Raw genomic sequence first — 23,809 nt, 5'->3', positions numbered from 1 at the left:
TACATTTCCATATAGAAAACTATAAGAAGGACCTTTTATTCCTTGTGACCTTAGTGCAGCTTGTATGACCACCATACTTCAGAAAAGAACTTGATCAGAACAAATATGAAGAAGCAAACAAATACACAACTTGAAACACAAATTATCATACTTCTTAATAACAATAAACTTGCAATTTCTCTCTGTATTTTAAACAAAATCTAGGTTTCAGGCGTTGGTCCCATTGTAGAAACAATGAAATCCCTTTTATTTTTCTTTCTTTTTTCTGCGAGTTAATGCATCGAAAATTATTAATTTCTTCCTACCATATTTGATGCTGTTTATAGAAGTATCCAATACGTTTGACCTGTCACGAACGTTATATAATAGGAAAATATTTATATATACCAGTCAATAGTTGTTTGCCATTAAAAAATATCCAAAGGTAGTTTTTCCTCTGTTATAATTGGTTTGGTGATCCATATATGGGGTCTATGCAAGTTTTAACCAAAAGACGAAAATAACCCTTTTTTTTTTAAATGTAATTCATTAATAATAATATCAAGAATTACAAATAAACATATAGACTAAATATAAAACTTTAGTTAATAGAGTTTGTTGATCTTTTAACGAAACAAAAGAATTCATATCTTTTATAATAGTGAAACTAAAATAAAAAAATATATAATATTAGATATTTCCACTTGGAGTTGATCTCGACAAAAAATATAAATCTTCATAGTAGTAATTAATTAATTTAGATGTCAAAATAATAACTCATCTAAATCTTATATAACTGGATTGCTTTTCCAATAATTTGCAACATATAACGAATACAGATGAATTTCCACCGGTATGTGTTAATAGCATCAGTAGAGGAATATGCCGAATTACCAGGCTCCATCAATTGAAAATTCACACATACAAATCAATATCTAAAGTTTCCAACTAACTAAAATCAAACATCATAGTTTTATTTAGCAATAAACCCTCACAAAGAAGGGATAAAAAAACTCCAAATATGGAGACAACCAATAATAATAATAATAATAAATAAATTGTTATAGAAAAAACAAGTATGAGTTTATTAAAGCAAAAGAAAATTAACAGCAAAATAAGGTAAAACGAAAGAGATAATAGAAAGTAGGAGGTGGGGATTACCGTTGATAAATAGTGGCAGCTTAAAACTAAAACTAAGGTTAAAAAACTAAGAAAAAAGAGAGAACGTTGTTACATATCATCTTTAAATTTGTTTTTTTTCCCCCAAATGGCAAATATTCATTTGGACAAAAATAACCTTATTTGTGCTAATTGTCACTATTAAACTGTTAAGTTTATAGTTAATATTTTTCTTATTTTTTTCACTACAGCTAATATAAGGATAGTGTAAGACAAGAAGACATGAGTTCCCTGTCGAAGTTGAAATGGATTCGACAATGTAAACCTTCTTTATTTCCTAATTGCTAATTATCCTACATAGAAGTAATCCAAAATCCAAATTCACCATTGCCTTTACTCTTAGTTGGTACTCCCTCTCTTCCAAAAAAATTGTCACATTTTTTGTCCTGCAATTTTAAGAAAGGGAAAAGGTTTTTGGCTCATGGTGATACAGGATCACTGCATTTAAAATGACACTTGTATCCAAATTTAGTATGTCAAATGTCACTTTCATCCTCACTTAAAATTAGTAGATTTGATATGAACGGGGAGAGATTTAAAATTTGAATTTAAAATATTTCTCTTTCATCATCTAATAACTCTATACAAAGCATTGGACAAATGAGATTATCAATGCATACGCTCGACATTTATTTTGTCTTTACTTCATCAATTAACAAATCATATTTTTCCAAGTGTCTTAGTGATTTATGAGACATAAATAATCATATGTCACTTAATTTTCCTTTGACTTGATTTTTTTAGCTACACTTTGTTATATTAAAACATTCAAATTATAATTAAATTAAGTAATAATTAAATAAGTCATATTTGTTATACTTAAATTAGTTCTACATATAAATTTCACTACGCTAATAAGTGGATTAAAGAATAATTAAGTTGTGAAATGCATAAAAAAATCATGAATATTTTCTAGAATTTTGTGTGTATAAAGATTGTTAAATTAGATGAATTAAAAAATATAATCATGAACTAGAAAAATAAGAATTATTGTGATAGAAAGTGTATGTTAAACATATATTGAAAATTTAACTACCAAACATGAAAATAAGTATTTTGTTTGTGGGTAGAGTGGCAAAATGATGAATAAATAGTAAAAAAAAACAAAACAAACAAAGGATTGAACTAATGATGCAAATACTTTTTACCACAAGGCTAACCTCATTTAAGTTTACTTTATACTTATTAAATTACATTTAATAATTAAGTTAAATTAAGACATTCATATATTGAAAATTTAATTACTAAGCACGAAAATAAGTATTTTGTTTATGGGTAGAGTGGCAAAATGATGAATAATAGTAAAAAATCAGACAAACAAAGGATTAAACTAATGACCTAAACATAATTATTAACCCTGCAAGTACTCTTTGCCATTAGCCTAACCTCATTTAAGTTTATTTTATACTTTATTAAGTTACATAAAGTTAAATTAAGACATTCAAATTGAAATTTAATGAAGTAACAATTAAATAAATCACAGGTCACACTTGAATCAAATTAAATTTAGATAATCTAATTCAAATTAAATTAAGTTACACCTGAAATTAAATTAAACTAAGTAAACATTGATTATATTACGCTTGAAAGTTATAACTCAAATGATATATAAGTACACATTTTGTATGAGTATAAATGAAATCTCAGGATCAATCCTTGTACAAATCATTTTGACACACATTTTCTTATGATAAGTCTATGCATAGAACATTCTCTATATATAAATTTTAATGTATATAGATAATGGCAAAAACTTAAATGGTTAATTTACACTCTATTAAATCATATTTAAAAATCAAATTAAATTAAGATATCTAAACTGAAGTTAAATGAAGTAACAATTGAGTAAGTCACACTTGAATCAAATTAATTAGATATTCTCCACATATAAATTTTAATGCATATAGATAACAGCAATAACTTGAATGGTTAATTTACACTCTATTAAAATTGTATTTAAAAATCAAATTAAATTAAGATATCTAAATTAAAGTTAAATGAAGTAACAATTGAGTAATTACACTTGAATCAAATTAATTAGACAATCTAACTTGAATTAAATTAAGTCACACATAAAATTAAATTAAAGTAAAATACCCTAATTGAAATTAAATCAAGTCGTCATTCTCAAAAAAAAAAAAAAAAAGAAATTAAATCAAGCAGTGATTGATGAAGTCTCATACTTGGAACTAAATTAAATTAAGACAATCAAATTGGAACGAGATTAGTAACAATTAGTTAAAGTTGCACAAGAATAGTAGTATCACACTTGACATGGTGGATTAACATGGCCTACTCAAACACTTATCGGTAAATCGCCATGAATACTTAAAGTTGAATAATTTAACTCACTGATTTTTTAATTCATATATTTTAACAGAAAAGGTGAAAAACCATAAAAAAATTTATCTAATTGACTGGCGCATGAATAATTTAACTGAATTTGAGATGGCGATTCCCTAAAATAATCTCGTATATCTCTAACTTTAAAACAAATAAAAAGGCTACGGGTTTTTATACACCATTAGAAGGCGTATACTGAGTACAGTGAAACGACCCACACCATTAGAAGGCGAATATGTTACAAAAATCAACACGGGCCATGGCTGATTTAAGGTTTGTGGAGCATTCATTCAAATAAATAATTAATCGGTAAGGTGATTAATTATTCTTTAAATAGCTGGACCTTATTTCTAAAGTTTTGATCCATTTGCAGTTTTTAAGATATCTCTAATTTATTTTGGAATAGAATATGCCCAATTTTATCCATTCATGTATACTAGTGCAAAGAGTGTTCCTAACGAAAGATAAATTTTTCGTGATGGGTTTTTCTAGTCTCGATTTGGGAATAAGTAAATTCTTCCAGACCAATGGATAAGATACTAGCTATTACTATCATATTTGGTATATTGATATTGTGTTCTTCAGTTCTTCATTCCTTCGGTAGGGATATTATCTCACCAAACAATTTGCTTAGAGATGGAGAAACTCTTGTTTCATCCGGAAAAAGATTTGAACTGGGGTTCTTTACTCCTGCAGGAAGTTCTGATAATCGAAGATATGTGGGAATCTGGTATTATAAAATAAATCTAAGAACAGTTGTGTGGGTTGCCAATGGAGATTCCCCACTTATAGAAACCGGTGGAGTTTTTGCTGTACATTATGGCAATCTTAAGGTATTGGATAAATCTGAAAAACTTTACTGGCATACAAATCTTGATGGACCTTCAAATCCAAAATTCTATCTAGAGGCGAAGGCTGATTGCTTGAAGCAGGAGGCACCTGATTATGTGCCCTCTCTTGGGCGAAGGCAGCAGCTATTATCTCAGTAATGGTCCTTAGCTGGGCTGGAGAGAAACCAGTCTCATTCACAGTGTTGTCAGTCATTCCTACCAAATCTGAATCAGAAGCTGAATCCGATGAACTTGAACGAACCACAGGACAAACCAGAGCAGGCTCGGGGATTGGGGACACTCTGACCAAACGTTGACCAGGGCGTCGGTGCCAAGCTCTCGAAGCGATTTTTCGAGATGAATCAATTCTGACTGATAGATAGAAATACCTGAGTTAAAATAGGTCCTGCATGTATGCATGAGAAATAGCAGCACATAGAATGAGGAATGCAGTTCTAATGTGCTAATGATCGGTATGGAAATAAGATCTCGGTTTCAATGGCTGGACCCAAAATTCGGTGTGAATAACATACCAATAACTTATTTTGTATTCAAACATTTCTGGCATTATCTGTCGTCGACTGTTCCTTTTGGATTTTACAGTCGGCTATTTTCTCTCAAATTCTTAACTTTTGCCTTGGAGTGAAAGGACTTCCAAGAGGAACACTTTTATTATCATTTTTTTTTTTGTATCCTTACTTTTTGCCTTGGAACATATGGTCCCAAGCAGGATCTCATTTTGATTTGTTACAAATTTTGTAATCTCAAGCTTACTTTTAGATAATGCAAGAAATGTGAAAATACAAAGGAATCGCAACCCCCTTATAACTCCCTTTTCTTTTGGGTATTAATTCACTATAAACGATTGCATTATGTTATTCAAAATGAATTAGAGGTCCACTCTCAAAAACAAGATCAAACGTCCATACCGAAAATTAGCTCTTATAAATGCATGGCTGAAACGAAAAGTATTACATGGTGCATGAATGTCACAACAGATGAGCAATTTATAACATACAGGGGAATAGGAGTTGGGACATGCATGCCTTCCAACCTTATCTCTTCCACACACGAGTTCCGTTGGTATAAATTCCGACATCTGTTTCCTAAGGTTTGGTCTAATCTCGATAACCAACAGGGGGTTTTGAGATTGACGATATAAACTCTCGGAAATGAATGCGGCAGAACAACAGCAAACAGAATCAGGTGTTCCTTAGGGGAAGTAACTAAGGTTTTTTTACTACATGCAGGGGCTTTAGTCTATTAGGCTTACAAAGTCCGGGTTCCGCAAACAGGATTCGGGCTTTTTTATGGGCCTACTCCTTTTGACGCACCTTTAAAGGTACTAGGCTTGCGGTTGGTACATTTGCTAATTCTTGGGTGGATGTACCTAAAACGCGAGGTTTAGGCTGGATCCACCTTCGAAATTAACAAAAATACCGAAGGGCATCATGGGTAGAAAGTGGTGAGAAGAGAGAAATGCGGTATGCATGCAAGATCCTAGAAAAATAAAGGAAAGCACATAAACACATACGGACGATTAAAGAATTTTCCAACGGCTTTCTAATCAAATTTTATTTAGAAAAAGTAGGCTCTAGAGTCAATTCCTAATTGCAACCATCTAGTTATTAAAAAATAACCGGGGATTAGTGGATGCTTTCCCCAATGAAGTCGCCAATCTGTTTTCGCACCGCCCCCGAACGATCCGGAAAATGCTCGATTTTATTTTTAATGGAAAAGGTGATCTTTATTTTGAACAGTGGTGACAAAACCTTTTAGGAATACGATGCCAATAAATCGGTCTTATAAAACATTTGAGTCGCCACCCATTATTTCGGCAATGGGACCATTTCCAATTAAAAGTGACTTCATTTAAAACCTAATTTTTATTTAAGGCCAATTTAGAGAACTGGTCAGGCACACCGAGTGCGATTCTGGATAAGGGAATTAGGTACGTCGGCCCGTTGGAAGCCGACGCTCGGAAAATCGGCCTCTTTTAACCTACAACTTCTAATTCATTTTAATTTAGAAAAGCCAATTTATTTATACAAACCCAACCCGAATAGATCGAACCGAGTTCCTATGTGGAAAATTATTTAATCATCCCAAATAAATTCATTCATTGCATTCATAATCATTCAAATCACACCAACCATTCAACCCACAGCAGTTAAGTCAAAGTAATCAAAAGACCCGCTCTTGCCTTATGGTTAAAGGCGGGCCACAAACCGAACCTAAAATACATTCTACCCAATTTAAATCCAAGAAACCCTAAAAACCAGAAATCATGCATAACATAATATTAACGTACTAGACTTGATTAAACCGCAATCTGCCCACAATCGGTTGTCTCTTGAATTATTAAAAGAATTGGATATTTATTTGATTGCACCAAATTATTATTTTAAAAAGGATAAAAATTATTTCTGGAACCCAGAACAGTCGCGTCACGCAGCTGTTCTATGGAAGAACAGTTGTGTGATGGATCCAACAGTTGCGTGACGCAGCTGTTCATGATTTTGGAAAAACCTTCAGATTCATCAGTCGTTTATTTCAAATACAATATTAAACAAAAAATAAAAGTAAAATAAAATCATAAACACGAACAGTTCCGTCACGCAACTAGTCGGGGTTATATCATTATGTTTTGGACATGAATAGTTCCATCACACATCTTGTAGTTGCGTGACGCAACTGCCCGGGTCTGTAACTACTTTTCAAAAACCCTTTTTACGTTTTCCTTTTATCAAAACTTGTTTTAATATAACTCAGAAACATCTAATAATGGGCAGGATACCGTTTAATCAATATCACACTACTAAAATATCAACAAAATAAATAATAATAATGAATTAACAACTAAAAATACCAAGAAAAGTTTTAGATAATTACCTAACCCTCAGATTGAGGATTGCAAACAATCTGAACGTCTTAAGGAACGAGATTTCAAAGTCTCAGAAGTCTTTGTTCACCAAGCTTTAACAAATATCCCCTTCTCTTTTGCTTTTCTCCTTTTTTTTTCTTTTTGTATGATTTTTGTTTTAATCTAATTAATCACTAAAAGCTGTTTTTTTTTCAGGACAAATCAGAAGAGTTTCTGTAGAAAAACCTAGCTGCAATTGTCTCCTTTTTTACGTCCTAAAAATCCCCTCCCATTAAGATAAAAAACGCAGTATTTATATGGTTAGGGCAACAGGGGATAGCTACGTCACGCAACTGACGGCTGCGTGACGGACCCGATAGCTACGTGACGTAGCTCACTTTCTGGACCGTTGCCACGTATCCAAACAGAATGTAAAACCGTTATGTCGGCTTTCAAGGTGACGTCATCTTAATTGGAGTTGCGTGACGCAACTATCAGTGTCGTCACGCACCTTATAGCTGCGTGACGCAACTCTACTATAAATCAGTCACCCTCAATTTGGTTTAAATCAATCCTTGATTTTAAAGACTTCCGGTCAACCATGATTCCTCATTCCGCATCCTCGTATCCTCACTGGTTAGGCGGGGGCGTAAAGACACGCGTCAACATTACTGAAATTAGAAAATTTATTTTCTAACTCTACGGTGAAGAAAAACAGAGCTGTAATTGGGACAAAGAAGAATCTACTTCCTGGAAAAGTTAAACAAGTTTATTAATGAATAGTAATTATTGCACAACACAAACATTCACACGAAATGCTTCCTAAAGTACTAAAATGAACACACAACCGATCAAGCATATGGCACAACATCAGTATCCACAAGTAATTACACCTTTAGGTAATCAAACAAGTGGAAATTGGTCAGTGGCGTCACCGAAACATCGATGAGCCATCCTCACACATGGCCCATCCTCTTATAAAGTGTGCACCAAGGAGCCGATCCCCCGTACATGGCCGACCGATCTAATCCTCGCTTGACCAGCCGTCTCATTTTTTTCTTATACTCTCTTTTCTTTTCCATACCAACACGAGGCCACCCTATGGTTTTCCATATAATCCATATCATGAGATGCACACGGGGGCGCCGATCTCCCCATACATGGTTAACGGTATCGAAGACCGCCCTCATAAACCCATGGTGACCTACTTCATCCCAATTCCACGCAAACAAGGCAAATATATGCACAACACAAATAATCAAACAATGCAATTACATGCAAGCATATTCAATAATTAAATGCTATCATGCAAGAGCGCAAATAGACATTCATATACCAACTCAAATGAATATAAGAGTATTAAATAATAATATAATATAATAGGTGGTACTTGAAAATAAATAAATAAATAAAGACAAAGCTCTCTATAGTAATGAATTTATGTATGATGCAAATGGTAAATACTATCTATTATTATTTACTATGTTAGATGGAAAAAGACCCAAGTTTCGATTCTAACTTGTCAAATCAATGAACCGACTAGAGTGATTCTAATGAAATGAAATTGGAAGGAGAGAAAAGAATTAAATAAAGCATTCCCCTAAATAATAATAAAGGATTATCCTAAATAAATCCTATAACCTATTTACAAGTAAAACTAATCTAATTATCGACAGAATCTCCCCTAAAAATAGGACTATCCACCTATTTAAATATCAATAATTTCGTTAAATATCCATTCAACCCACATAGCCCATCCATCGGGCAACCAATCAAGTCAAATTTCCCATCCTCCTTTAATAGCCATATCACAATACAACCATAATTTACAAAGTAAAATAACCCTCAATTACAACTGAAAGTAATCTTCTCACTTATTACAACAATATTATCAATCACTATACTTTATATCAATAATTAGTTCTTTAATTAGTTACCAAATAAATAAAATCCCCTTTATATATATATATATATATATATATATATATAAACAAATCTTTATTTCATTAACCTTACACAAGGTATGAATATCATTTAATAAAATTCTAGACTAGCCACTAAGAGTCAATCCTTCAATTGGACTATAATAAAATAATGTATCTTTTGAGTAACCCAATTCTCCGCTTAAATATAATTCAACTAAAGCTTCATAAACTTTCTTCTTTTTAACATAAAATACCACTTCTAGGTATTGCTAAGGTTTATGATTGAATCGTTTATCTAGCAAAAGTAATGTTATCCAGTAATAACCAACACTAACTAACAAAAGCATTAAAATATATCCAATTCTTTGTTAGTTTAGGTAAAATGATACCAACTATCCGCAATAGTTATTTCCCACCAAAATAATAAGTTCTCATTGACCTAAACTTAAATATATACATAAGTTTAACTTATTTCTCATTACGATGTAAAATTTCAGCATTATAGCTCATTCAAAATGAATATAAATTTAATACTTCCTTAATAAGATCTTAAAAACTTAGCATTTAGTTAACTAGCTTCTATCAACCTAAAGAATCCTTAATCCTTCATAAGAGTTTATAATAAAAGCAATAATCAACCATTTCTACATATACATTCAGTTTATATACTAATTTAAAGGACAAAAATTGGAATTCCTACTTATTTTCACATAAAGAGTAGCTAAATAGTTAAATATCTATCGAGGTTCCCTAACAAGAATCATATTCGATTAACTATTTAGTCGAAATCAACTTAATCAACTAATAGTTTTAAATTTGGAATTTATACCAAAAATGGGGAACTAGGTCTTAGAGCATACCAATCAAAAATTGGACTCTGATTCCATGATCCGCGCGAGGAGAAGATGATTCTGCCTCTTGGGTCCTCGCCGGAGTGTCACCGGGGGTCACCGTACCGCCACCAGGAGCGGTGGTCAAAAAAATCCAACTACACCCAAAAATTGCAAACCATACATCTATTTGTTTATTATGATCAGAAGATCACTAATATGTGATCAATTTAACATGGATGTTAAGCATTTGGCCAAAAATCGACCTAGAATGTCCGGTGGTCATCGCTTTGGGTTTTTCGATTCTGACCACCGTACTCGACACCGAAACAGTATAAAGAAAGAGGGAGAGGAGAGGAATCGATCGACACCTACCTCGAAGCCTCAAGTCACTGAAAACGGCGTGAATGGCCTAAAACAATGCTGCGACGATGTCAAATCTTGCCAATAAGTTTTCTCTCAATCAGGGCTCAAATCTCGCAAACCAAGGCTTGAATCAAACTCCTTGCAACAAGTAGATGGCTTTAGAGTGTTCATTCGTCGAAAATGGTGGCCGGTGGCCAGAGAACGAAAGAAAGGGAGGGGGAGAGAGAGGTGAGTAGCACCGAGGAGAAAGAAAGAAGAAGATGAGAAAAGAAAAAAAATCTAAGGTTTCTAGGCTATTTCGATTCGATTCAAATCGGTTTGGTCCAACTCAATGGTCTAATTCGGTTCTTGCTTGATTTACGGGTTTTTCACTTTGTTTCAGAAAAATTCAAACTGGTTTACAAGTCTAGTTTATCAATAATAAAAAATTTTTTTGCTAAATTTCATTTGTTAAAATTTTCAATTAATTTTTTAGAAGAAAATTTTTTGAAAAAAATTTTCCGGGTCATTTCACTGCAATTCTATAAATTTCCTAGTATAAGTGCACAAATATAGCCATTTTACTAATTAATTTAGGGGGATTTTGGTATAAAAATATATAAGTATTTGAATCGTATCAAAAATAATTTTTGAAACCGTCTAAAAACGGTTCGGTTCCGGTTCCATCTTTTTAATAACCAGAATCGACGGTTCTAGAACCATGGTCATACCTACTACAATGGACTTAAATAAAACAATTTCAAAATACATCTTTATTAGTTAATTTATTTTCAAAACATCACTTAGAAGTAGGGTCAAAATGTCTTTCCTTCTTTAAAATATACATTTATATATATATAGGGAAAGATATTTATAACATCATAAATTTTTGTATTATAATTATGCACGTTCATTCATCGCAAATGGTTCCATAACCCATAAGCCCAATTGAAATGCAATTAAATACTAGATCAATCTTATTTTCACATAAATAATAATAAGAGTAAGTTACTTTAAGTGATAATAAAACCATATATATGGCTTATCTATATACAAACGTTAAAAGTCTATAGAAGCTTTAATTACATATATATGCTCATTTACATATGAATGTTCTGTTAATGTTCTATACATCATAAAAAATTCCAAAAAGAAACAATATACACAATAGCTACAACAATAGCTTCTCTATCTATATTAAACAAAAAGAAATCTCGCAACTAGCAGGACTCACTCTCCTACTTTCTCCATTCTTTTTTCCTGCGATAGTACAGAAAACACTATCGCTAAGAAAATTGCTTAGTGGTGCATATATATGAAATCAAGTGTAATTTTATATTTTTCTAATGTTAACCATAACTGTAAATAAAGCTTTAGATCAAAATCCTTTTCATTTAAGCTTTCTTAAAGAATAATCTTTCTTTCATCTCAATAAAGAGTTTAGTAAGAAAGTATATCAATAATAGTAATAGAGATTCTTGCCTCGAAAATCAAGTTAACTACCCTTGTGTTAAATTGGTCACGGAGCATCATAATTATTGAAAAAGCATCAATTCAAGAAGATTGACAACATCCAATTTAGTCTCAACAACTTAAATAGACTCAATCCTATGTGTTCATTAAGACAAAGTTAACCTCAATCTGTGATATAAATCTCAATAGAAGAGGGACAATCCCAACCTTATCTAGGAGGGAATAATATCATTTGCGATATCATTCTTTTCTATATTCATATCAATCATAATATCAACTTCAACCAATGAAGTGATATCGGCAGGGTAATAACCATGTCTATTAATTGCTGTGAGACTATAAATCATTTCATATATTGAGCATAACTAAAACATAATTGCAATAATCCATTTTCATAAACACTGCTAAAACATTCATTCACGGCCACCCCTCATACTACAGTTAATAATTGCCCAACATCCTCCTTTCTCATACAAACAATCTTTCAATTTAACTTTAATAATCATTAAAATTATAAGATATCAAATCATATTTCTTATCTTTTAAAATCGATAAAATTTTCATTCTAATATTTCTTTTTATTTATAAATCATTTTATGAATTTAGAAGGTGAAATCAAATATATTTTGGTTTTAAACAAAGTAAGAAATGAGTAATGCACTAACCTGAATTGGAATGCTCCCCTAGCCTTTCGCCTCTACTTATTGACTTATCTTCCAATCCCCTTCTCTCAAAAACTGTAGCATGAAATTAATATTCATATTAACTTCACACTACCCGATAAACACACACACAGACTATCATAGGAATGCAAATTAAGTTTTGGAATGTTGTATTCATGCTTTTCCTTCAATTTCAATATGCTTAACCAAGTACCATATGACCTTAATTTAGGAATGAATTACTTTATTTTCAACACTTAATCTCATCCTAGAATCATAAAAATAACAACTAAATAATAGGACTTAATAACATATCAAAAGCATATTAAACTCTTTACAAACTAATGGAATATAAGTTTTCCATTATATGAGTAGTTTGCCTTTCTTTGGCTATATCTCTAGTTCCTCAAATCTATTTATTCTAAAATTTTAATAGTATCTTCCTCACATGTCAGGCTACTTCCATATAAACTTTCATGAATTTTGGAGCTCATTTGCATAGCCAAACACCCTAATAACACTACCTGATTTTAAATTAAATTCTATATTGAGCAGTGTGCATATAATTAGTTATAACTTCATTTCCTTTTATCCGTTGCACTTGCCCTTTTACCACAACATCCCAAATGTCCTAAGATAGTTCTTTGTAAAATTTCATAATTTTTGAAGTTCATTCTGAATTTCCAATTGGCTCAAAAGTAATAAACCCTTCAATGAATTGGTTATCTCCTTCCATCAATCATTAAATTCAATCTCATAACCTTAATTAGTTCATCATGTACTATCATTAGACTATACTAATCAACCATTATAAATCATCCTTTCAAAGTCACAGAACTTGACCAAATCATCAACAAGACCAATTCATGAGTTTTCTTCCTCTTTTCTAATTCCAAATATAAATTCATCATTAAACCAATTCAATCCATTTATTATCCTCTTTAATTCTAATTAAAATCATTTAATTACAAAAAAACCTAATTTGCATACTCAATCTTAAAACTAAACATACTAAAACCATATAATCATAAATTATAGAAAGAATTACTAACCTTTAGTACTTCTTTGCTTGATTTCCACCTTAAATCCACTTCTTCTTAAATCAACTTAAAAATGTCCTCCTCTCTTTCTTAGTGCTCAGCCAAATATAAGAAAGAAAGAAGAGAGAGTTTTCAATCAAGAATGAGGAAGAAAGAGTAATAGGTTGGCCAAATTTAAAGTAAAAGGGGAAGATGTGGAATTTGTCCTATAGTGATTTTATGATTACTAACCTAAGCTTTATCATAATTTCCATCCTTATCCCACCTTGATAACATTTCAATTCTCTCTATTGTTTTGTTTTGTTTTGTTTTCTTTTTTATTTCTTTACCTTTAATCATTCTCTAAAAATTAATAATTCAATTACACCAATTAAATCCTTAACCGAACACTTTAGACATTTAAATGTTAATTGTTTTAAGTACTAATTCAAAATACTTGATTGAGGAGCTTCATGAGCTAAATTCCCATTACCATGATTTAGGTACACTTAACCTTATTAAAATTTAACTTTAATTTGCATTATAACTTATAATTAGTAGTCCTACATATTAAAATTAAGATAATCCTAATTATTCTAGCTATCCAGATAATATTAAGTAACATGATAATCTCTAGAACTATGTAATCGAGGGTATTACACAAATTATTAATTTTGCAAAGCAAAAAGTAAAAACTAAAAGTTTGGGAGGCAAATGTATATTTTTAAAGTATAAATAAAATTTATAAGAAAAAATAAATAAATTTTGAAAAGTTTGGCAGGTGATGGCCCCTTAAGAAGACAAATAGTTTCCTCCTGACTGTAAACCACCATTGATAAATTATAATTAGACAATCATGACCTACAACTAGGGGTGGCCACGGTTCCGGAACCGGCGGTTCCGGTTCCAAAAAAATTGGAACCGGAACCGAACCGAAAAGATCCGGTTCCGGTTCCGGTTCCGGTTTCGGTTCCGGTCCGGTGACAAAACCGACGGTTCCGATCGATTTTCCGGCGAATCGCATAATTTTAAATTTTAAATTTTGAAAACCGGTTTTCAAAATTTAATAAATTTGTGAAAGTTATTTAAAAAAAATACACCTAAAAAATTAAAAAATTCTTCAATTAAATTTATTTTTTTATAGACTTGAACATAAGAATTTTTTTAAAAAAAATTCTTCAACTGAATTTATTTTTTATTAATAGATTTCACACCCAAAAAAAAAAACTAACAGACACAGACGTGTTAGGCGCACTGAAAGGAAACAATGAATTAGATTTTGAAAGAAGAGATAAGGAAAGGCCAAGAAAGTTAGAAAGGTAGGCCAAGAGGGGGTCCCACTTGGGTATAGATTTTTATTTTTCTTACTAACCCACTTTGCTAGTTTGCTTAATCCATTGGTGGTGATTTTCTTTTGAGGATTGTCAATATCTGGGTTATTTTTCAATTTCAAATGAATTTATTTTTTATTTAAAAAAATTTGAACATAATTTAAAAAAAAAAAAGACTTGAACTTAATTTTTTTTTAAAAAAAAATTAAGTTGCCTACGTATCCTCTTGGGGTTTAGAGGAATCAAAGCCCACGTAGTTCTTACTTACCTTATACCAATTTCACCCCATTTACCTTAATCGCTATTTGCACCACCGTTTGATGTTCCCGTTGAGGATCCATCGTATAAATCATATAAATCTTCATTTTCTTTTGGATTTTCTTGGGCTCTTAGTTCGGCCTTGGTCCAATCATCCAAGCATGATTGTGCTTCTAATGAATCGGGTGTCATACGAGATCGTGTTTCATCAAGTATGTTACCTCCTTGACTAAAAGCTTGTTCAACCGCAACAGTGGAGACCGGAGCTGCTAAAACTTGTTTTGCAATTAAAGAAAGAATTGGAAAAGTATTTGCATGACGACTCGACCAATCTAAAATTGGAAAATCAGTATCTGCATAATTATCACCAAACTCAAAAGAAGTGGTTAGATAATTATCAAATTCAGAAAAAGAACTGGATTCCCTTGTTCTTTTTTGTTTTTGTAGTAAAACTTGTTGAGCAACACTAACACCACTTACCCTTTGTGTTGGAGTTGGAAATTGTTGAATACTAGATTGAGAAGAAGTAGAAGTAGATGAACTAGAAACTTGAACAAATTCATTATATAATTGCATAATATTTTGTTTAACTTCATGCATTACTACATTTATATTAACATTATCTTCTAACTCAAGATTTAATGCATCATAATAAATAGTCAAATAATCATATAAAACATCAATTTTACATCTAGGATCAAATACAATAGCAACAAGATAAAGAGGTGGTATATTTTTAAAATAAGATAACCATTTTTTTTCATTGAAAAAATACAATCTTTTAATAAATCATCATTTTTAAATTCTTGGAGTGCACTAACAATATTAATACATATAGGTAAAAATAAATGAGATGTAGGATAATAAACCCCACTAAATTTATAGGTAGCATCATTAAAAATTTTTAAAATATCTAAAATTTTTGCACAAATATCCCAATTTTGTGGATATAAATTAATATCCTTAATATTATTAGTAACAAAAAAACATAATAATTCTTTATAAGAAAAAGACTCGTTTAGTAATTCATATGTTGAATTCCAACGAGTTGGGACATCCCTTGGAAAACGTTTTGGTTTTTTATTATTTTCTTTACAAAATTTAGCCCAACTTTTCATCACTTGGGGATGTCCCCATAAATATGAAATAGCTTTTTTAATTGGAGAAATAAAAGATTCAAGAATTTTTAAACCATCTTGTACACATAAATTTAAAACATGGCATGCACATCTTATATGAAAAAATTTTCCACCAATATTTGGTTCACAAATTTTTTTAAGTTCAATAATTAATTTAGAATTTGCAGAAGCATTATCAAATGAAATTGAAAAAATTTTTTTCGTCAACTTATATTCCTCTAAAATTGAAACAATTATTCTATAAATATTATTTGCAGTATGTTTATCATCAAAAATACGAAAAGCAATAATTCTTTTTTGAATTTTCCAATCATCATCAATCCAATGACATGTAATACCCATATAAGAATGCATTTGCCAATGATCACTCCAAATATCACAACAAATTGAAACACGAATTTTCATTTGAGAAAATAAAAGCTCTAACTCTTTTTTTCCTTTATTATATAAAGAAATAATAGTTCGTTTTACAGTATTTCTTGGTACTCTTTTAGGAAAAGGATTTAAAGCTTTTTGACAATAATTATTAAAACCTACTTTTTCACCAAAACTAAAAGATAAATGTTCAATAGAAATCATTTTTGCTAATTCTTCTTTTTGTATTTTTTCAGAATATTGAAATAAAGAAAGGTTAGAAGATGCGTACCCGGTAATTTGTGTTTGAGACCGATCAACTCCTATTTTTGTTGGATGTTTTGTCTCCAAATGCTTCCAAAATGATCCATAGCCGCCCGCTTGTTTAAATTTATAAGATTTTCCACAATAATTGCAAATTACATCGTACATTTTCTCACCTTTGAATTTTTTCGTGAAATGAATGGCGAATATGTCGAAACTTTGTCTTGCTCTTCCAACAATTTGTGCTCGTTGCTTTTGCTCTTGCTCTTCCTCTTCTTGTAATTGCTCATTAAATTCAGATTCTTGAGTTGGAATATCCAAATTTTCATTTGGATATCCCTCAAAATTAAATTGGTTGGGAGTGAAATCATAGATATCGTTTGTAGGGATAGATGAATATTGTGTTTCTCCAATCTTTCCCTTGCCCTTACCCGAATTTGAGTTTCCTCCACTTGCCATTATATGATAATAAGATATAATTTGAAAAATTGAATAAAAAAATTAGAGAGAATAATAACTTAATAATAGAGATTGTAGAGTAGAGAAGAATAAATAAATAATATAGAGTAGAGTGTAGTATATTGGAGAGAGAGTAAGTAAAGTGTAGTATATTGTAGAGAGAGTAAGTAGAGAGAGTTGAGATTTTTTTGTAATGAATTTGTAAAAAAAATGAGGTATTTATAATAAATCTAAAAATTCATTTTTCTAAAAATACCCTTGAAAGTAGCAGTTATATAGTCGTTTATGGCTGTTGGGAGGGATAATTAAGATATTTCATAACAACATTTAAAAAAAAAAAAAAAAAACTGCTCTGATAGACGTTAAGCAGTGTCGGCCCACCACAAAAAAAGAAATTCATATCTACTTTTTAGGTTTCAACTTTTTATTTGACCAAAAAAAAAAAAAAAAAGAAAAGCAAATTCCAGGAAATGTTTCCGCTCCAAGTAACAGGAATTACAACGGCTAGAACCGTCGGTTCGAACCGGCGGTTCTAACCGGCCGAGAACCGGCAGTTCCAATCCGGTTCCGACCGGTTTTCTGGAACCGCCGGTTCTGGTTCCAGAATTTCTGGAACCGGAACCGAACCGGAAATCTCCGGTTTCGGTTCCAGTTCTCACCGGTTCCGGTTCTCACCGGTTCCGGTTACGGTTCGGGACCGGTTCGAACCGACGGTTTCGGTTCCCCGAACCGTAATTTGGCCACCCCTACCTACAACTATATTGTTATTTTTCTTGAGCCAATTATCCACTCTTAGATCCTCGTGTGCCACCATACCCATGTTTCACTATATATATATATATATATATATATATATATATATATATATATATATATATATTATGCTTGTTTAGTCATTCGTACTTGTGGAATCCAAAATTGGTAATTTGTAACTATAATTAAAAATTATTATGTAGTCCCTAGGTTTTTGGTAAATATGTTAACAGTGACATCAATTTTTTAAATTACACTATTTAGCCCTTGGATAATTGTTTCGCTACATACAAGAAATGATTTTTTTTTTATCAAGTGGTCGTGTGAAATGTCAAAAGTATCTCCAGAATAATTTCTATGCATTTCCTATGATATGACGAAATACACTAATAATAACCTTGGTTCTCAAAATCACATTATTCAGACTATGTATTACAATTCCACTTTACTAGCAAGTCTTCTCATAAAAAATTCTGCATACTTCTTGTTAAGCAATATAAAAAAAAATAATAATAATAATAAATACCAAAGTCAAATAATACAGATGTAATAGTACAAATACAAATAGTAAAAGCTAATTAAACTCTTCAACTTTTCAAAATTACTCTCTTTATCTCATTTCGAGTTTTGCTATTTAACATTATTGCACAAAAATTAAGAAAACCATTAAATAACCTCAATCTTAGGAAAACCCAAATAGTAAAAGTTAGCTAATTAGCTCTTCCACTTATCAAAATTACTCACTCTCTCCCATTTCAAATGTTGTTAAGGTATTTGGATTAGAAAATTTTTTAGGATGGGGAGAATAAAGCTTCAATTACATGAGTAATTTGAGTTAATTATTAATGTAGGATAGAGAAAGTGTATGATGAAGTTCAAAGCTAGGACTAAATGAAAAGGTTATATATTGTTAAGTTTCCATTTATTCATGTTTTCACATGAACCACAATTATGTTCATAGAGGGTAGAGTAAAACTGCAATAGGATAAATTAAAGTGCAAGAAATGCAATGAAATTTTATAGTTACATATTAATATTTTTTTTTCATCTCATATATGTGTGTATATTAGAAAAAGCAATGACACAAATGATGGAAAAATATATATATACCTTTATGGAATCCCATGAAATGAGATTGGACTAAAAATTGGAAAAAACTTTTAAGTACAACTTATTTCAAAAGAAAGTTTTAAAAACTTCAATTTTTAATAGAAAAACTTCATTTTTTTTAGAAAAACACACACACACCTATTCATAGAAATTTAACACAATAATATTATAACTTAATTATATATATTATACACACGACACACTCCATATAAGTGATGTGGAATCCCAAGGACTAATCCTCACATGACACAATACTTGAAGAACACATACATTAGTTGTTTAATAAACATTTAATCTTACAAATTGAAAATATTTAGTGGATTGAGTCACTTAATTGTTTGTGCTTTGCTAAGAAATATTTAAAATTTCTATTATACAATTTGAATTTTTTAAAAAAATATATTTTGAAGCTATTTTGGAATGAGTTATGAAAGTATGGTTAGCATTAATTTTAATTCACTAGGTAATATAGAATAAAAAGTATAAATAATATAAAGCACACAAACAGAATAACTACCTCTACTTTCTCATCAAGAAGTGGCATGTTCACAACTATTGTTTCCTTTTATCTTGAATAACATTGCCTCCAATAGGAATTTTCTGTTGTTGATCAGCATGATGAAAAAAGGGTTCAAATGTAGTAGTTCCTTCTCCTCCCTTTTTCTTTACATTATCATCTAAAGCATTATAATCCAAGTCTTGTGAAACATTTGGAAGTCTCATTCCACCATCCTTACCAACTTTACCTCCCATTTCTAAATCAAATCTGTCTTTTGAGGTAATGAAACCTCCATTCATATCAGGGCCATTTATCATTGCATCATCATCATTTGATACCCATTCTCGAAAATTGATTGCTGATGGAGGAATTTTAGAGAAGAATACTTCTTTAAAGTTGCTCAAAATCCCTCTTCTAAAGGGGTTTTCCTTCTTATCATAGCGATACCGAAAATTTTCGTAAGTGGTCTGTGATGCAAAGTATGCAAAGAGGAAAAAGAAAAAAGAAAAAAAGGAAAATATCTAAGCATGAAAGTCACAGTGAGAAAGTAGCACTTGCTTATATCAATTATCATAAAAGTCACTTTTTATAGCAACGAGAAAGTAATACATGTTCAAAATTATTGTGAAATGATTTAGCAAACTAATAGGATGATAAATAACTATATATGTAACATAACGAAGTTTGAATCTACAATGGGCAATTTTATTTATCATTGCATCAAAGCCTCATCCTATTATTTAAGATCCTGGCTAAAGTCAATCAAATCAAAGACTAACAATTACATCAAGTTTTGAGTTACTATGTACAACCTCTTTCAATCAAGATTTACCTACACTTTGGAGACTTGCTAATGGTATTATTCCCTAGAAATTGGTGATTTAAAGTGCTACCTCATTCAAGTGTATTTTTTATAAGGAATTATAGGTTTTTTAACAAATTTTTTAAATGATGTGGGATGAGAGATTGTATAGGCGTTGTTTTAGAATACTGCTTTTTATTTTCTTAGATTTTCCAACAATATCTCCACATTATTTGTGGGTACGAGACTCATAAATGGCCTATTTCAAAGAATGTTTTGACCCGAAACATAACTTATTGACACCGCAAATCATTTTAGCACAACTTTGTCATCTGAAATTGTTATATATATTAATTTCATAAAGTAGAAATTAAAATTCCATTAAGTAGCCATTAAATATGCAAAGAGTAAGAAGTTTCACCTGGTTGGTGCAAATCAAGTAAAAATGGAAAACGGTAAGGCCACCGACGAACCAAACAGCTATGAAACAATATACAATGAGAGCAACTGAAAGAATATCATTCGACATGTTATTCCAGACGCCACCCTCTTGTCGAAGAATGTTGACCCAAGAAAATACAAACACATAAATACACAAAGTGGTTGATGATGATATGAAACAAATGAAAAATGGATAATTGCGCTGCAACAAATCGAGAGGGTCATAATTAGCATAAACAGCGGAAAACAAGTCCATTAATTTTAAGAGTATGTTTTCAATTTCTAACAAATTTAAAAGTGAAATGATACAAAAACTTATAAATAAGTGTGGCCGAGCAAATTGCTTGATAAAGTATATGTATGAACTTGAGGTCGATTTATTCACACTTTATACTTAAAAAATGAGTTAAGTTGATCGAAAGAGTTCAAATGAGCATTTTTCAAGTTAAGTCTCTAGCATCTTATGAGCAATCGAGCTCATTTATTAATATATTATCTAGTTGTAACATTGTTGCTATATTTCTTCCAGTCTTAGGACATCAATTGATAATAAAGATCAACTTACTAATCCAATGCATTGACCCACCCATGGACAGTGGTGATCAAATTTCTGAACGCAGTTGTTGCAAATGGAACAATGAGAAGCTCTTGGTGGACGATATAGCAGACAAGTATCACAAAACTTCACTTTAACAGAGTGACCATTGATCGTTATATCCTTAGTACGTGGTAATTTCAAGCTGGAAAGTCTATTATTGATCCAATCCATCGATGAGGTGCTAATATCAATAAATTCGTCAAATTCAGGAGGATGCGGGTTCCTAGGGATTATTCCTGGATCTCCACCCGACGTCAAGAATAAAAATGAAAAGTCCTACATGTATAAGGTTACAAGACAAGAGGTGAGATGAACATATTTAATGTTGAATTGGTCAATTATTTTTATTGGCAATATATATATATATATATAGTCTCATTTTACCAACCATAACAATAAGGACAATTGCCCCAATTAGTATTGGAGAGCTATAATTTGGATCATCTTTCCCAAGTGTCAACATCATTTTTATGCAAAAAGCTATTGCAGGACCTCCAATGAGAAATGAGGTCAAGAATAGTGATCCTGCATCTGGACCAAACACAAATCTCCCACCACAAAGAAATTTCTAGCATGACAAAAAACACCTTCTGTCAATAATAAAATTCATAACAATGCTTCATGAGCTACATGATCTTGTTTCTTGCATTTATCAAAAGAAAGAAAATACAATTACATTGAGAAGAAAGAAATTAAGATAGAAAGAAAGAGAGATAGAAATTAAAAATTACATTGTTACCCTTCCAAAGTTGATAAAGCCTCACGGGTGTGGATTTCGGAGGGTCCATTGATAATGATGTATTCTAAGAGGAAGAGCAATCCTCCCTTTTTGTATCAAAAAAGAACAGCAATAAAGATATGCTAAGGAAGAAACACCCACATGAAATCAAATCAAAACAAAATATCAAAGAAATGTTTTGAAATGATATCAAAGGCAGTGGGTGTTTTCGTTTTCACATCCCTCTCTTCTCCTCTCTCCTCTCTCTCTCTCCCTTTTTTTTACCTTTAGCTCTCTCTATCTTTGGAGCAAAAATTCAAAGAAACTTAGAAACAAGATGAAAGCACCTTATTCACACACCAACCTTTCTTCTTTTGTCCTCTAACAAATTTCTTGACAACTTTCCAATCATTTCCAAATTCCACCGACTTTTTCGTGTTCTAAACTAAATTAAAACATATATTTTTATTTTAGTGTCCCATATTTTTTTAGATTTAAATTGATTCATTTTACATATTTTTTTTCCATCTTTATTTTTTTTTTATTTTTTAATAATTTTAATTTATACCAATTAATATGCATCCTTATAGAACTTTATTTATTTATAGATTATAATAAGAAATACATTTTGGAAAATTAGAATTTTTTTTCTGAAAACAAGTTGATGAACTTCCTTAACTAAGATTATAAAAGGACACTCAGAGGTAGAATCCCATACATATAGACTAGTAACTATAAGCTGTTGTAGTAAATCATTTTAATAAATTATGTTAAGAGATAAAATCTACTAATATATGTGCTCTGTTTCACAATATTAGTTGTTCTAGTAACTGTAAGTTATTGTTTTACTAATTGTCAGTTGTTTTACTAGCGCTAGTAATAGTTATTTATATAATAGTTTAAAACAAAAGTATTTGATAAAAATAATTATTTGATTAGTTCTAAAAGTAAAATAGTATAAAAATTTTCAATTAATTTTTGTAAAGTTCTAAATGTTAGGAGGTAACATTAATAGAGCTAGTGTTTAACCCTAGTCAAAATGCTAAACATTATTCTAAAACTAGTTGATAAATACAACCATAATTTATTTTCTTGAAAACTAAATTAAAATTTATTTATTAAAATAAGTTTTGAATAATAAAAACTGTACCAATAATAATAATTGGGTGTTTGGACCAAAATCTATAAATAGGTTTGAGGTCTTAGAAATCTATAGGATATTTAAACCCTTAATGTGACCTCAGACTAAATAGTCTGTGAAAAATCAACTAAAAAATCAATAAAATAATTTTTCCAAAAAATTGAACATTTAGCATATGTAGAATCATACAACAACGAAACAACAATTATAGATGCCCTCAGGCGTAAATGATAAATCCATCTACCTTGACAAATTATAACTTACAAAACTTTGAAAAAAAATTAACTTAACTAACTTTAGATTTATTTTCTACGTGGCGTGGTTTTTTTAGTATTCTAATGCATAGGATTAGTCCTTTCATATGTGTGTATGGATGACATATATGAATTAGTATGTTTTGTCAAAATTATTGTAGTTTTTGTATAATAGGTGTCTTAATTATCCATGTCTTATATATGTATTCTCTTCGAAAAATGGTTTTAATAAAATAAATA

At 30.7% G+C, this 23,809-nt stretch overlaps 1 protein-coding gene and 1 long non-coding RNA gene across 4 annotated transcripts; both read right to left on the bottom strand.

The window, feature by feature from the left end:
* Positions 1-11,412: 11,412 nt before the first annotated feature.
* Positions 11,413-13,914, bottom strand: LOC149498322 (uncharacterized). The gene is made up of 3 exons (XR_016319792.1): positions 13,482-13,914; positions 12,433-12,504; positions 11,413-11,554 (listed from the first exon to the last, which is right to left on the bottom strand). It is a non-coding gene; the product is annotated as an uncharacterized LOC149498322 (long non-coding RNA).
* A 5,671-nt stretch (positions 13,915-19,585) lies between these two features.
* Positions 19,586-22,532, bottom strand: LOC149498321 (putative protein S-acyltransferase 1). Of its 3 annotated transcripts, none has more exons than XM_089718144.1 (5): positions 22,188-22,532; positions 21,845-22,024; positions 21,424-21,732; positions 20,839-21,060; positions 19,586-20,082 (listed from the first exon to the last, which is right to left on the bottom strand). In XM_089718144.1, exons 1-5 carry the CDS (start codon positions 22,242-22,244, stop codon positions 19,669-19,671), a joined length of 1,182 nt encoding a protein of 393 aa, XP_089574270.1. In that variant the 5' UTR covers positions 22,245-22,532; the 3' UTR covers positions 19,586-19,668. The 3 variants fall into 3 exon arrangements, with proteins under 3 accessions (XP_089574270.1, XP_089574271.1, XP_089574272.1); XM_089718145.1 differs by having other exon boundaries at positions 21,445-21,732; XM_089718146.1 differs by having other exon boundaries at positions 22,196-22,532.
* Between the last annotated feature and the right edge of the window lie 1,277 nt (positions 22,533-23,809).

The sequence above is a fragment of the Jatropha curcas genome, chromosome 2, assembly GCF_041381405.1.
Source record: "Jatropha curcas cultivar XTBG-Jc1 chromosome 2, XTBG_Jcur_1.0, whole genome shotgun sequence".
NCBI classification, from domain to species: Eukaryota; Viridiplantae; Streptophyta; class Magnoliopsida; order Malpighiales; family Euphorbiaceae; genus Jatropha; species Jatropha curcas.
Note: the sequence above shows the minus strand (reverse complement) of the source record. Positions and strands in the feature narration are given on the sequence as shown.

Coding starts and splice junctions, on each gene's coding strand:
- LOC149498321 (XM_089718144.1), bottom strand. CDS start 22,244: ATGGACCCTCCGAAATCCACACCCGTGAGGCTTTATCAACTTTGGAAG. Junction 21,733..21,844: donor CAATTGTCCTTATTGTTATG/GTTGGTAAAATG, acceptor TTATACATGTAG/GACTTTTCATTTTTATTCTT. Junction 20,083..20,838: donor ACTTGATTTGCACCAACCAG/GTGAAACTTCTT, acceptor TTTGCATCACAG/ACCACTTACGAAAATTTTCG.